Consider the following 16,293-nt stretch of genomic DNA (forward strand, 5'->3'; position numbering starts at 1 on the left):
AAAAAAACTATTAAAACAATAACATTCCCATGTACATACAATCTATGCATAGCCTTCATATCTACCCCTACTCATTTTCATATCTTCTCAACATTATATCTTAGGGCTGTCAAAATAAACACGTTTCTGTTTAACATGTTACTAATATTTAACGTGATTAACAGAGCATTCTTTATATTCCCTGTCATTTTACTCTGCGCTACAGTAAATGATCACGCTCTCATTCATTCAAGTGTGACTAGATGCCCAAAAAGGACTTAAATCCTCACTGGTACACATCTGTGATGCGGATCTCTGTGAACAAACAGGTTCGTCAAGTGAGAACAATAGAAACATGAATTATGGGGCAATTTCTCCTCATCAGACATTAGGCAATAGACTGCAAATAGACATTTACAGGGCAATAACATGTTTTATCAGCATCTTATCTCTCTAAAAACTCACCTGACACCTGAAAATGTTTCATAAAATTCATAGTTTTAGAGATAACATCCAGCATCCTCAGAAGTATGAGTAGACTTCTGGCTTCAGGTTCATTGTGTTTCTTAGTTGATGCAACACAGCCACATAATGTTTTATGCATTTAAAATATATATTCTTAATATTTTATATTCATGTTTGGGCCTGTATATCTCCATATTAATCTTGCACGGTAAAATCTCAAGTGTTGGCTTTCTAAATATATGTTGGTGATGTGTTTATTCAGAATGGCTTATGATCAGCAACCTCTTTATTTTGGGAATGTCATTTATGCCCCACTTGCCGAAATGGGGGGTGTGCGCTGAGGGGGTTAATATATGGCAAAATGGAAATTCATCAGTTTTTGTAAAAGTTGCTGTGTGTGTTTTTCTTCATCGTCTCTTATCTTTACATGGTTACAGCCGCCAACGTGCTGTTGTCTGAGTCTGGCGAGGTGAAGCTGGCAGACTTCGGAGTGGCAGGACAGCTGACAGACACACAGATCAAAAGGGAGACATTTGTGGGCACACCGTTCTGGATGGCACCAGAGGTCATCCAACAGTCTGCTTATGACTCAAAGGTAAGACTTAATCTACTTTACCCAGCATACTGCACCTGCAGCTGGCTTGTGTATCATCTCAACACCGCTCTTTATAGAGCAGGGCCATAATGAGTTTGAAAGCTCAATGCAAACCACTAATTATTAAGAAACAGTATGAACTCATTTAGGGCTGGGCGATAAAATGTTAGAGATACTTATTGCAATATATTTTTCCTCTATCTTCACCACACAGACCATTTATCCGCTCGGCTCAAAGTTAAAACTGCAGATGCGTTTACTCTCTGATCGGTCTCGGTCACGTGACCACTAAACAGCGCTGTGAGATCCAGTGAGAAGTGCTTGAATTCAGCAAAGAATACTTTAAAGTCAGATGAAACCACACAGACAAACACTGTGCGCAATGATACAGTCAGAAGGCTTTTCAATCTACAAATCACTATCATTTACCATGGGTTTACTTTAGTAATGCTAACTGTACCATGGGATTGTGGCAGAAATGTGGGCTGTTCATATCGAATTTGATTATATTATTAATGTAGACATGTATTAAAGGTGTAATGGAATATCATTTTTGTTATTAAAGGGATGGTTCGGATTAAAATCAACCTAGGGTCCTTTGCACCATGACCTCGAGCCAAACACCCCCCAGAAGCCTTTTTTCCCTTAGTCGAACTATGTTGACAACATAGTGTGAACTAATAATTGTTATAAACTGGTACTACCAACAAAATATTAGTGCATTCCTGGAACTGGGATGCATTCCTTATGCATCACTTTCTGCCAGGACTTTTACGTGCTTTTCTTAACTCATTGAAGTGATGTCAACGTGCAGGTTAGCAGTAGCATGAGTAACTTTCCAATGCGGTACAGAACCTATTTGTACGACTGTAGAAGTTTGGTGCCATTCTGGGCATTATTAGTGGGGTAATTTACGAGATACATCATAGGATCCCTAGCGCCTGCACTAAGCCATCCGGCTGATATCTCTAAATAAGCTCTAACTTTAATAATGTTCAACCAAGGGAAAAAAGGCTTCTGGGGGTGTTTGGCTCGAGGTCATGGTGCAATGAACCCTAGGTTGATTTTACTCCGAACCATCCCTTTAAGCTATAGCATTTGTCTTTAGGCTATTGTTTTTCATAACTAATACCATAGAAACTATATTTTACCATGATGGTGAGGTGCAATATGCGTGGTTTTACCTGTGGTTATTATTAGTGTTGGGCGATATGCTCCATTTTCGTATCGTCCTATCGTCAGCCTGTGAGATCGGCGATACACGATATTATCGTGAGGGGGCGGGGCTTACTTATTTGATTATTAACTTGCTCATTTACTCGTTAATTTGCTTGTTTTATTAGTTCGTTTTATATATGAGAATTGTTTTCTATTTTGCTAGCAAAGGTGGAGTGTTTATTAATAGGCTAAATCAGGTTATTTCCCGGTATAGTGAGGTAAAAAAAGATCCTAATCATTCTTGTATCTGACTCGAGTATTTCAACATGTCAGCAGGAAATTTAGGCCATCCTTAAAAATATTTTGGTTTGCAGTAACAGCAAAAAAAAAGAAAAAAAGGGTCGGTAGGTAGGTCTATATTTTTATATATATATATTAAAAAAAAATATATAAAAAAGTATATTTTTTTAATAAAAAAAAAAAAATCGGGGGTCGGGGGGAGAACATTTTTCACCGATGTCTAGGGGCTGTTCACACCAGACCACTTCATGCGTTTTCTCAGATCGGATTGCAATCTGATTTATCAAAACGATTCCATTTACACCTGGTTACATAGGCTAAATGTGTGTGTTTTTTGCGGATATAAATCCGATCTTCAATTCCCGCTATATGCAGATTTAATGGAGTGCACGTCACCGAAAGCAACAGTTATGAGATACATTATTTTATTGATCATCAGCTAAAATTTCTGAATCAAAGCCCGCAATAAGAGAAAGCGGAAACAGCCCTGGTAAGATCATTTCGTTTCTTTACATTTAATGAAGATGATTGTGTGTTAAGCGTCTGCGACTTACTTTCACTTTGATTTGCGATAGCACGTTGATGCTCAGCTTCTCATCTGCGGCGATGCGTGTTGCAGTAGTGTCGTCATATCTGACTAAAACATGACATATAGCCTATAACTCGCTCTCATATGTTTATTTTTTAATAAACCATATTCAACAACATATAAAAATTAAATAATCTTTTGCCTAAAGGGCGAACCATTGACCGTGAATGAAACGAAGCGAACTTAGCCTACAGGCCGTAGTGTGACATGCGTTAACCAATGGTGTAAACATAATCATATATGACGCGCCACGGGTTTTTATTTAAAAGAAAGAACGTAGCTTATGTTTGTATGTAGGTCTAGGCAATTTATATTCACAATACTTAAAAACTAATATTATTTTATTGCATTTGTATTAGTTGTTTGAAGAGTTAAAAAAAAAAAATCGGTCGGTCTTAACGCATTTTACAACCGGCAAGTCGGTCGGACTAAAAGGGGAAAAAAAATAAATAATTGGGTCGGTACTAAATTGACAGGGTCGGTCGGGTTACGGCAAACAAGAATATTTTTAAGGATGGCCTAACGGACACACATTATCCTCTCATGCCGTTATAGATGCAGCATTTTGACTGTACTTCTGCACGAGATGGGAACACGTTTTAATAATTTCTTGGGTCAAGAAAGAGTCGGGAGTTTGTGATACATGTCCTCTACCAGTGCTCTCTCTGTCTGGATGCACTTCACATATCGCACTTCAATAAGCCCAAAGAACGCGGGTTAATGTGTTTTAAATGCCGGGAGAAATCAAAGGCAAAAATCTAAAAGTCGATCGGTTTATACTTAAACTATGACTTGACTCTGATAAAGGAAAACGGGTTAATGTGTGTACATGACCACATGCATTGTCAGTTTATTCAGCATAATCGAGTTAATAACGTGCATGTAAACGCGCTCATTCCCTGAAAGTGAAAGCAGAAACGGACTGAGCTTTCGCTGCATTAACGGCGCGTTCTCTCTGAGACGACGGTGGATATAACGGTATAGCAACTATCTTAATTTACTGGCTTAATATTTCTCTTGTGGACTTACATTAGACAGTAAAACAATTAGAAGAATATTACTTGTTAAACAAGTGTTTGAAGTTGCTTTTGATTTTCACAGATGGCAGAGTTGTGCTGCGTTCGTGAACTAAAGACTGTTATTAGGCCTATATAATTTTAGTGATATTATTATTATCATTAATATTTTGTAATTGTATTGTTTTTAGTGTTATTAGTGTCATTAAATGTTTTGTTAATGTGCTATGGAAACAAAATACTGACGAACAACGATGCCGTCTTCATCTTGGCTCTGTAAGAATGATGCGTCTGTTAAAACAAGCACTCTTGATAATCGGTGACTGGATCTCATACGCGCGTCGGTGATGTCGCAAGTGTGGTTGTGGTGATGTCGTTATGAATTTAGGCAAGGCAAATTAATTGTAGTTCCTAATTAATTTAATAACTATACTAGCTTCATAATAATAATAATGATTTAATACATTAATGGGAAAACGAGCTAATTATCGTATTGATATCGTCAAAGGCGTCTGCCAGCAGCGATATCTCTGACTATCGTCGATACACGATACTATAGTCTATCGGCACAACCCTAGTTATTATCATGATCTAGATGTATGATACTATAGATGGCCAATGGTTAATTGTAATAAAAGTAGAGTCTTAACTCAAACTGTCAGAATATTTACATTTTACCATACAAAAATTATGTTGTTACAATTTTTACAGATGTTACTGTTTCTGTTAATAAACATAAATTTGCATCTGCATCCAAACTCACGCTACTGTCAAATGTGCATTTCTAAGAGACAAAACGCATATTAATATTGCGGCCTGCATTGCAAACTGTGCTGAAGATACGCATCATCAAAGTCAGACGACACGCCCGTTAGCACACGCAGAAACTAAGAAATTAATTTTACTATTAAGATATTTATTTTTAGGGGAAAAGTCTGAAAAAGGGTGTTACATAAGTTTACTCGTGCATATTTAGATTTTTTTTATAGTAATAAAAATATATAAATATGTTATCATTATAAATGTTTTGAAGATTGTACCTCAGATTTGTGCGATGTTTGTCGTGTTCTGACAGCAAGAGCAGTTCAAATTAACTGTTAAATTAACTTAAATTAAGGAGCAAAAATCTACCTTTAAACTTGAAAGAAATAAATGTGATAATTTATCGTGATAATTCTTTTGGCCATATCGCCCAGCCCTGATATCACTTGACTTGTGCTAGGCTGAGCGTGTTTTGTCATATTGTACTGTAACATACAATCCATCTAATCTGTTATTTTATTCATGCTTTACAGTGTTAATCTTTAAAACAGCATAAGGATGCCAAAATTATTATTTATGATGCCCTTTATTATTATTTGAGATGCTTTCATTGTGAAAGCAGTGATGTTTTAACTCACTCTTTCTTGCTTTATTCTGAAAGTAACTTCATTATGGCGTGCTCGATTAGTGTTGGAGCTCATTAAGTAGTTTGCTCTTCTCTCAGGCTGATATCTGGTCTCTCGGGATCACTGCCATCGAGCTGGCCAAGGGCGAGCCCCCGAACTCGGACATGCACCCCATGAGAGTCCTCTTCCACATCCCCAAGAACACGCCACCCACCCTCAACGGAGACTTCTCCAAGATCTTCAAGGAGTTCGTGGACTCCTGTCTCAACAAAGACCCTACATTTGTGAGCACAGCTAAAGCATGGCTTTCTGATTGAGGAATGATGTTCTTAGACTTAGGGCTGTCACAGTGTCTTAACTTTGGTATAGCAGCGAAAGCATCACAATACCACGTAGAATCCAGTGTTATTTTAGTATGTTTGTGATGCTATTGTAGTTTATTAATACTTTGAATTAGTTTATTAGGCCTTGTTTACACACGGTACTAAGATGCGTTGTGGTCGATCATCTAAACGCAGGAGTAAACGGGTCTAAAACGCTTTGAGCTCGTCCACTTTCTCCACTTCCAGAGGGAGTTAAACACACATTCGACCGGATTGCTGTCGTAGTGTAAACACTCATGTGATCGAATGTGTTCAAACAGCCTCTAAAAGACCGTCTTCTCTCCGTCTACTGAATAATGAGGGAACATTATGAGAAGAGCTCGAGCCGGACGGGTTTAATCTTTATCAGCTGGAGACACGAGTTCGGTTTGAAGAGGGAAATCGAGCCAAACACACTGTTCTCTCAGCGTTCCTGATTTCTAACACACACTCACAGCGCTCGGCTGATCTTGAGGCTGTAAGAGCAGAACTAAAGCTGAAGCTCTCCGTGTGTTTATCTGTCGTGTTCATATGTAGATTGTGTGATCTTATTTTGTCCATTAGACTGAAAGATCTGAAAACACACATTTACCCGCTCATAGACCCTCCTCTGAAGAAATCAAGTGGTTGAGAGTGGACAAAAGATGTTTGGTTAGGTTTTAGCTTAATTGTATTAGTTGTTTTATGTCTATATAGTTTTTATAAATTTTTGGTTTATATTTTATTATTCTAGTATCGAGTCAAACTATATGTAAATGAGAAATGTGGCTTTGGCAACTAGCTTAACTGAAACAAAATAGCTTAAATATTAGTTTTTTATGACCCTACAAGTTATACCATTAAACCATATTTGTATAAATTATTTTCCTCAAAAGCAAAACACTAAACTTACAGGTACAAAAAAGTGCAAACTACATCTGTAGGTTTTAACTATGCTAAAAACAAAAAGGTGACAAGAAAAAGCATACATTGACTACAACATAATCAGTTCTGAATATTTTGTTTATAATTCCAGTGTATGACAGCCTGGCCAAAGATAATGCGTTATTGCATTATCATCAACTTAAGACACAACTAGGCAATATGATTACAAAATCTTTAACAAATGCTTAATAATGTTTGAATGAAGGGTAAAGATGTCAATTCTCCCTAGGCTGGACATCACTTTTGGCCTTTTTTTTTCCTATTAACATTTATTTTGTTTTATTTCATTTATTTTGTATATGTTTTATGGTTTTGGTTTTAGTGAACTATAATAACCTTTTTAGTATCGCAATACCAATTACATTATTTGGACGTGTCATTATTGCAGAGGCTGTTTTGTTGAAACTGTTACAAGTGTTACAAACAAACCCAGACCTCTCTGAAGGCCATGAACTCAATCATCACACAAGGAGAAGGTCATGTGGTTCGCTTATAATGTGCGTTAAAGGGTAGTTCGTATTCTGTGTGAACGGCACACACTCCACAAGGGACTTTCACATGTAAGAATTAGGGCTTTCGCACCGGATAGTTCTAGGAGCGAGCCACCAGTGTGTTTCCCCGAGAACTAATGGTTCCCATAGGAAGGTTTTCCTGGTTGCGTTCGCAGCGCCAGCAGGAACTCTGAAGTGACGTGAGACACGCTTGTTGTTGAGACTTTTATTTTGACGGCGCTGAGCTCACAGTGCTCGTATTCTCCGTGTTCATTAGTGTACGATCTGTCTATCAGTGCTGTCTCATACGTTATCAGCCAGAACTGTTACACACAGAGAGTAGACAGTGATGAAGAGTTATTAGCGTATGCCGTGTGTCTGATGTCCAGTGTTGCTGAGCAGAAACACATAATCATGTTTCTCTTGATCTCCTCAAAGTGGCGTTGGATTTTCTCCTCAGCGTAAAGGTTTAGAGGCTCATCTATCACTGTTTTACATGTTCGTAGAGTTAGTTTGTGGAGTAAATATATAGGCTTTAATCTGTGTGTTTTAAATGGCGGTTGCTTCGCGTGCGTTCGGCCAATCAGCGAACACTAAAGACACTGATAGTTCCTACAGCGCTGGTTTAGACCGACTCTAGGGTAGGAGGGTTAGGGTTACATTAGTTATTAGCTAAATTAGTTCCTAGAACTGAAATTGTTCCCAGTTCCTGTGGTGCGAACGCGCCAAAATCCGGGAACTTCCGCCAATAGTTTCTAGGAACTAGGAAAGGTTCCTCCGGTGTGAAAGCCCCTAATGTTTAGTTCTGTGCTGTTTTGTAAATACTGTGGCTCTGCCAGTATTGTGAGCCGTTGCTGTCAGCATATAAAGGGTTCAACACAAGCTTGTACTGATGTGTGTGTAAAGTGATAAAGGCAATAAAATGTCATTATATCTTCCTTTCTCAGAGGCCCACAGCAAAGGAGCTTCTGAAGCACAAGTTCATAGTTAAATATGCCAAGAAGACGTCCCACCTCTCCGACCTCATCGACAGACTGAAGCGCTGGAAAGCCGAGGGACACAGCGATGGGGAATCCAGTTCTGACTCTGACTCGTAAGCACACGAATACATCCACAACACAGTCATTTACAATCCTGAATGAGGAAACCCATTTTGCACACCCTGCTTTCATCACTACGCCTGATGCTACTGAGCAGTTACTGTCTAGATCTCGTTTAAAATGAAGGATCAGTGGCCTCTTCTCCTCACCAAAGCTGCGTTTATTAGATTAAAAATACAAAAAAAAGTAATAGTTAAATATTATTGCAATTTAAAATAACTCTTTTCTATTTTAAATGTATTGTAAAATGTTATTTATTCCTGTGAGCAAATCTGAATTTTCAGCATCATTACTCCAGTCTTCAGTGTCACATGATCCTTCAGAAGTCATTCTAATATGCATAAATGATTATTTTCAGTGTTGAAAAATATTCCTAATTTTCCTTGCACGCACATTAAGTAAATGATATTTTATTTAAGAACAATTGTTTCAAAAGTTAATGCACTTTAAAAAATGATTTATTTCAATAAAAGATGCAATGCTTGCTTTATATTTGCTTATTGCGCTCGCTCTCGCCCTCCTGTGGGCATAGGAGACAATACAGCACTTTTTTTCTCCAACATTAACATTATTGCCTTTAGAATTCAAATATAATTAGACTTTTGCTAATATTTAAAAAAGAAATTTCGAATTTAGCTTTTCAGCCATTTTGACAGCCCTAGTGTGAACCAAACTACCCTGAGCCGAGCATCTCGATGTGTTCCTGATATCCTAACTGTGTGTGTGTGTGTGTGTGTGTGCCTAACAGAGAGAGCAACAGTAAGGACAATGAGTCGTCTCCTGAATGGTCCTTCACAACTGTTCGGAAGAAGAAGCCAGAAAAGAAGCAGCCCAACGGGATGGTCAGTTCTCAATGATGATTTGGATATTCGATGTAAAAAACTCTGCTACTGGTTAATCGAGAGCATGTCTGTGTCTTTTGCTCGCCTCCCTTCAGGCCGAAGAAGTGCAGAAGAAGTCTGTCAGTTTAACCACCGTCATGGCTCCTGTTTTCTCTGAGGTAGGGGACCTAGTCTCATGTTCTAGAGGTCAAATTAAATTAAAAATGCCATCAGAATAGCCCTGTGCCGGTAGCCTTGATAAACGCACCGGCCCTGGTCCGCCAAAACACATTTTTCTGTATGTGAATGCTGTTTTACATGAGTATTATGACACGAGTGAAGCACAAAGCTTTGTTTACAGTAATAATAGGTTAGCAATTAAATGTTTCATCACAGCCAAACATTTGGATTCGTGACGAATGAGAGAGTTGTGCGTGAGCCCATAGATTTAAGCTTTGTCGGCTTTGAATTGTGTTTTGCGATCTGGTCCTCCGATTATCAGCGAATTTAACAATATTCCAGTAGTTATTCCACTGGACATGGAATCTCTTGTTTCTTTTCCCAAATCTTCACTTGCGTTTCACATGTTTTCGAAGGGAATTATAAATGTTTCTTTCTTTGGTTCGCTTTTAAGTAGGTCTGTTATAGGCTATTCACATTCTTAAAGGTCCTTTCACACTGGACGCGATTTTTGACGCACGAATAATTTGTGCGATGGGTTTATTTTTTGATCAGCTGTTTGTGTAATGAGCGCTTCCACACCGAACGCGAATGTGCTGCGGCGAAAACACGACTTTTTTTTTCCGCTTCGATGTTGATTTTTTTTTTTTTTACTTTTGCGGCGACAGAAAAGGCTTCAGCCAATCACACACTACAAGGACAACGATTTGAAAGACAATGTGTGGCGTAGTATTGCCAACCAACTCGGTTATCACGACTGTGAGTGTGTTGTGTGATAGTTTTAGTCGTTGTATAGTCCTGTGCTGTGTAGGCTAGCAGGCTAAACTACATTTGGAATAGAAAGCTAACACTATTATTGTCAAAGATAGAGACAGAGTCCGTGTTTACTTTGAACATGTATCAAAATGTAGTGAGACTATTTAGGGCTGCTTTTAGTATACTATACATTCTTTGTGTGATATCTACAGTTTCTAGTCGAATGATTTTAACTTGTTACTTAGTGTGTTACATTACAAAACGCACTGCGTTTAGTTGAAGACGCAAAAAAACTGTGGAAAAACATCAGGGACACCTATGTGAGAAAAAGGAGAGCGGAAAAGGAAACTAAAAGTGGACATTGGCATACTCCCCTTCAGGCTCGTCTTCACTGGATGATGATGATGATGATGATGAAGTGTCCATGTTTTCTCAGCTGAACTTTCGGCGCAAAAGTTTTGGAATGTTGAAGCTCTGAACGTCACAGAAGTCGCAATTTCGTGTCGTGGCTGATGTGAATGGTTTTGACGCAAACTATTCGCTTATTCGTTTCGCTTTTTCGTTACGCGTCCGGTGTGAAAGGGCCTTTACTGTGGTAAAGTAGAGAAATGCTGTAGGACAGAGAGCCTACATTTTTACTTGCACATCAAATTCTTTTTAACACAGTTTGTGCTTGTTATTAGACTTGGTAAGTCGCGTCATTTTATTAGTAAAGTGCGTTTCACACACGCGGGTGATTTTAGTTTGGCTTTCTCTGGCAGCGCAGATCAAACATAGCCTGAATGTCTTGCTCTTGTGGAGGATACAATCCGCTCTTCAGACCTTTTACAACAAGTGGAAAACATGAAGATATCAGAAAAGAGATCGATGGTCTCTCCTGCTCGTGTCCCACATCCCTGATCCCTCTCAAAGCGCAGAGCGTAGGCTTAGGCTATACGACCCGTCTTTGTGTGGAAATATTAAACGAATGTTTTTTTAAGTATTTAACTTCATTATATTATTTAAGTTACCATTATTTACTGTTATTTGTTTCAATGCTTTACAGGCTTTAGTGTGTTGTTTCTTTGACGGGATTGCTCAAATAAACACCCATGTCTGTTACGAAATGGATGTTTGAGCCTTGTTTATAATTATTTTTTTATTTCAAAACAACCACCGCCGATAGTTGGTCTAAAACCGGCCCCGTCACAGCCCTAATCCAGGATCTTCATTTGACATGAGAATCCTTCCATTTGATGACTGCTGGACGTGTTATGATGTGAGTTTGCGTGGCTTTCTTCCAGCTGAAGTCCCAGCAGCGAGGCGACGAGATGACGAGAGGCGTGCTGGAGGAGCTGGAGAAGAGTCTGCACGTGGCTGAGGATCTCTGTCCTGGTGTCACAGACAGCATGATCAGCCACATCCTCGAGAGAGTTCAGAGGTCAGACACACACTGCACGATCATGTGTTTCTCATAGTGGTCAGCTGTCTTGAGTTTAGGAGTATGGATGCAGTTTACTGACCTGGAGTTTGTGTAATCATCTATGCCGTTTTCTAGCAATAAACATTGAAAGGGTCATGCCATGCTTTCTTTTAGTTTTTTCATGTGGTGCAAAAACAGTCATGATTATTTTCCACCCTCTGTCTGAGGGTACGTTTACACGACAACGATATGCTGAAAACGGAGAAGTTTTTCCTTTGAGTTTTCCGCGCACAGACATCGTCAAAACGATCCCCATTCACACGGATCCACGAAAACGACTAAAAACGCTGTATTCTGCTGCCAGGCCAGTAGATGGCGATGAAACACTATAGACTGAACACGTGATACGCATGTGCATGATGTCATCGTCTTCACAGATTCACGTTTTTGTTGTTTATGCGGAAACTTGCACTTTGAAACCCATTTTCAGGCGCCCAAAACGCCGTTGTGTCGTGTAAACGAAGGGCCAAACGCATAAAAAGTTTTACGTTTTTATTTAAAAAAGGGGTCGTGTAAACGTACTCTGAAATTTAAATTTAAATTTGCTGTTCATTTACTCACCCTCAAGCCATCCAAGATGTAGATATCTTATTTTCTTCAGTAGAACAGTAAAGATGGTGTTTAGCTGAAATCGCAGCTCCCGAAATCCCTTTGGTAATTCATAGGGCTGGGTAAAAAATATCGATTTCTCGATTTTAATCGATTCTCATTTTTACGAAACGATATCGATTCTTAAATCCCAAGAATCGATTAGTCATCCTGTTTTCAGTTGATGAATGAATTAATTGTTGCGCGCATGCGCATCCCATCCAATAAATCGCAATAATCTTTGTGCTTTGTTATTATTGATATGAAACAAAGTCTCAGATTTCAAATTACGTCCATTTTCTTACGAAATTCAAAAACATAATTACCGTTTTGGCGCTGTGGCGTGAGATCGCTCTGGCGCAGCTCAAGAGAAGCAGCAGCGCGGAGCGCACATGATCTTCTCTTCCGCCTTAATAATACCAGTTACTGCGCGAAATAAACATGAATGAGCATCTGAAAGTGTGTTAAAAGATAGAGTACAACTTATCGAAGTCCGTATCATGTCACATGGAATCGCTCAATCAGTGTTTCAACCGTGGAAAGACGTTAGTAAACAATTTCATGTAACGTCACATTTACCTCAGAAAAAAACATATCCAGCGACCATAAACTCGTTAGTCAGCTAGAAAAATGAACTCTAGACAGAATAATTTTGTTAAATATATGCACCATATTACATATTCATTATAATTTTTAATGTTCTTCAATATTTAATGCATGTTTGAATAAATCTGGAAAGTTTTTTATGACCATTTAATTTTTTTTATATCATTTCATATAACTTTATTATTATAAAAATAAATAAAAGTGCATTTTAAGTGTTTGTATACAAATCAGTTAATTTTTACCTTCAATATTATAGTAGGCTAATGAAGCGTATAGGCTACAACTGACTCCCATAGTTTACAATGATAGTTCAGAGATTTGTTTTCCTTGAGAAAATTTGCCATGTATTGTACCTGATATCCAAAATAATCGATATCGAATCGAATCGAATCGTAATCGAAATCGAATCGAATTGAAAGCTTGTGAATCAAAATCGAATCGAATTGTGAAATTTGTGTCAATACCCAGCCCTAGTAATTCATATAGTGCAAGTCAGAGGCTACCGTGACTTTGGGAGTCAAAAAACACACACAGACAAAACACAATTAATACTTGTGACTCCTCATGATACATCAGCCGCTTTTCCACAGTCGGACCGGTGCGACCCAGGGCTAACAGGGCCGGGTGGGGCCAATAGCCTCGGACCTCAAACACCGAGCCCAAAATCAAGTTACGTTTCCACTATCAACAAAGGCACGGGGAAGAGATAGATAAAACATGAAACCCCCAAAAAATACACGATTATAATCATATATGATTTGTCTACTTTCTTCAAGCAGTCTCTGGTATTTTCCATAAACATGTGTAATTATTATCACGATGGTTAGCATAAGTAGCCTTTAGCATTGCATATAAATATATTTCTGCCTCATACGGTGATCAAAATCCCCATTGGCGCGCAAGGAAGTTATTTCAATCACTCGCTGGAGTTTTGAGCTGGAAAGCTGAAAAAATCCCTTTGTAATCAATAATTGTATCCCTTAAAACTCATCTTTGATCACCAAAATTACATATTTAAATGTTTTTTCCTTGGAAAAAAAATCTTCATGCCTTAAAATATCTTGAATGTAACTCGACACCCTTGCCTCATTTAGTATGCGCGGTTCTATGAATATGCAAATGAGCCCCGCCTCCACTCATTCACTCAGCTCAGAGATCCACTGGTTGACGATCACACGTTGATCTGATTGGTTACAAGGTCGTTTGTGACGTCAGAAACACCAGCGATTTCAAAGCGTGTTTTTGAGACTGTCTTTGGTTCACTGCAGTTTTAAAGGAGAAGTTCACTTTCAAAAAAACTTTTGCTGATAATTTACTCACCCCCATGTCATCCAAGATGTCCATGTCTTTCTTTCTTCAGTCGCAAAGAAATTAAGGTTTTTGATGAAAACATTCCAGGATTTCCCCCCATGTAATGGATTCTATTGGGACCCAAACGGTAGAAGGTCCAAATGACAGTTTAAATGCAGCTTCAAAGGGCTTTAAACGATACCAGACGATGAATAAGGGTCTTATCTAGCGAAACGATCGGTCATTTCCAAAATAAATAAAAAAGTTTAAGTTTTATAAGCACAAACGCTCGCCTTGCTCTGTTCTGTGATGCGCGTTCGTGACGTCACGTAATACGCAATTACGTTGAAAAGGTCACGCTTGACGCGTTTACAAATGTGCGGAAGGAGGACCATATACACATTTTCAAATGTATTTGTGTCAGTTTATCGTTTAAAATGCCCATTTCGTGTGCGTATCCTGGGTGTTTTAATATTAAAAAGCCAAAAAGAACATTTTCTTCAGGACAGAAATTTTTCAATCGTGACCTTTTCAACGTAATTGCGTATTACGTGACGTCACGAACGCGCATCACAGAACAGAGCAAGGCGAGCGTTTGTGCTTATAAAACTTAAACTTTTTTATTTATTTTGGAAATGACCGATCGTTTCGCTAGATAAGACCCTTATTCATCGTCTGGTATCGTTTAAAGCCCTTTGAAGCTGCACTTAAACTGTCATTTGGACCTTCTACCGTTTGGGTCCCAATAGAATCCATTACATGGGGGGAAATCCTGGAATGTTTTCATCAAAAACCTTAATTTCTTTGCGACTGAAGAAAGAAAGACATGGACATCTTGGATGACATGGGGGTGAGTAAATTATCAGCAAAAGTTTTTTTGAAAGTGAACTTCTCCTTTAAGGAGAAAATACTCAGCAATGGCAAAATTTTCACAGGCCCCAAACAAAAAATTTATAAAGTAAAAGAAAAGAAAATGGGCCTAAAAAATAAGCATAGTATTGTTCTTGTTATTTTTGATGCATGTAACCATAATAAATAAGGTTATGACACCAAAAGCTACTAATTAACTAATTTAAACAGTAAGTTGGGAACAAATAATCAAATTACGAGCAATAGCACAAATAAATACAACAGAACAAACATATAAATGAAATAAACTATGATTTTCTGGGTTTTCATGTAGGTTTAAACGGGAGATTTTCAATTAGAGAAATTGTAATCTAATGTATATAACTAGATCAACCTTTATTAAAGTTAATCAGTGAAGAGCAGTTAAAGATGCATATGTTGAAAATATAAAACGTTAAATACTGTTATTTGAAATTATTTAAAAAATGAAAAAATACTTTAAATCGTTAGCCTCATAGCATAATTGCCTAAGAAATAATTAATTAAAAAATGACTTAGGCAATTATGCTATGAGGCTAACGAAATGTGAAATTAAACCTGCCAGTAGGTGGCGGCAAGTCACTGTTAATGAGCGAGTCGTCGAGATTCAACCGATTCATTCAAACCAAGCGTGCCGCACAAGCCCTGAAAAGTGAAGCCAAAGCGCCTCGATCGCCCCCTGGTGACTGGTCCTAGTATAGGTCATAAGCCCCGCCTCCCTGTGTTATTCAACGGGACTTGAGACCAACTAAACAATTTAATTACACTTCAAATATCTTTTTTCCGAAGGTGGTTTCTGTCATTTACTGTAGTTTTTATAACGCTGATGTAAATTCAAGTGTCTGTTTCAAAAATAAGTCGGTTTTTAATTAGTTACGTGATGCGGTGGTGTGACGTCATGATTGACAGCTGTGATTGACAGGTTCTCGAGCGAAGTAGTCACTGAAGCACCAACAGACTTTTTTTCGGGATCTTCGGAGGACTGAGGAGATTGGAGCTTTAAATTTAATATCTAAATTTCTATAATTAATTATTTCACACCGAGAGTGAGGGTGGGGCCTTGATTTCGCGGCTTTACTTCCTGCTCACGACTGCGCAGGTCTGGTCCCGAGATCGCTACTGCGCAGACTCAAGCCCCACGATGTCAGCGCCATATCGGCACACTGGCGGCTTCACTTCTCACCAATGGAAGAGAGCGAAGGGGTGTTGTCCATCTTTTTTTACAGTCTATGATTCAAACGGCTGATTCATTCAGGAAGGAAGCATTTTACGGTCTTAATGAGTGAGTCGTGGAATCATTGATTCAGTTGATTCGTTCGTTCAAAAAACTGATTC

At 38.4% G+C, this 16,293-nt stretch overlaps 1 protein-coding gene across 1 annotated transcript in view; it reads left to right on the forward strand.

The window, feature by feature from the left end:
• Positions 1 to 16,293, forward strand: part of stk26 (serine/threonine protein kinase 26) — a 34,184-nt gene that overhangs the window by 15,991 nt on the left and 1,900 nt on the right. The window contains exons 5-10 of the mRNA XM_084137871.1: positions 882 to 1,039; positions 5,589 to 5,774; positions 8,215 to 8,360; positions 9,116 to 9,209; positions 9,305 to 9,367; positions 11,408 to 11,544. Of these exons, the coding sequence (XP_083993997.1) occupies positions 882 to 1,039; positions 5,589 to 5,774; positions 8,215 to 8,360; positions 9,116 to 9,209; positions 9,305 to 9,367; positions 11,408 to 11,544 (784 nt within the window). The remainder of the gene's footprint in view (positions 1 to 881; positions 1,040 to 5,588; positions 5,775 to 8,214; positions 8,361 to 9,115; positions 9,210 to 9,304; positions 9,368 to 11,407; positions 11,545 to 16,293) is intronic.

The sequence above is a fragment of the Abramis brama genome (assembly GCF_963993115.1).
Source record: "Abramis brama genome assembly, chromosome: 15".
Lineage (NCBI taxonomy): Eukaryota > Metazoa > Chordata > Actinopteri > Cypriniformes > Leuciscidae > Abramis > Abramis brama.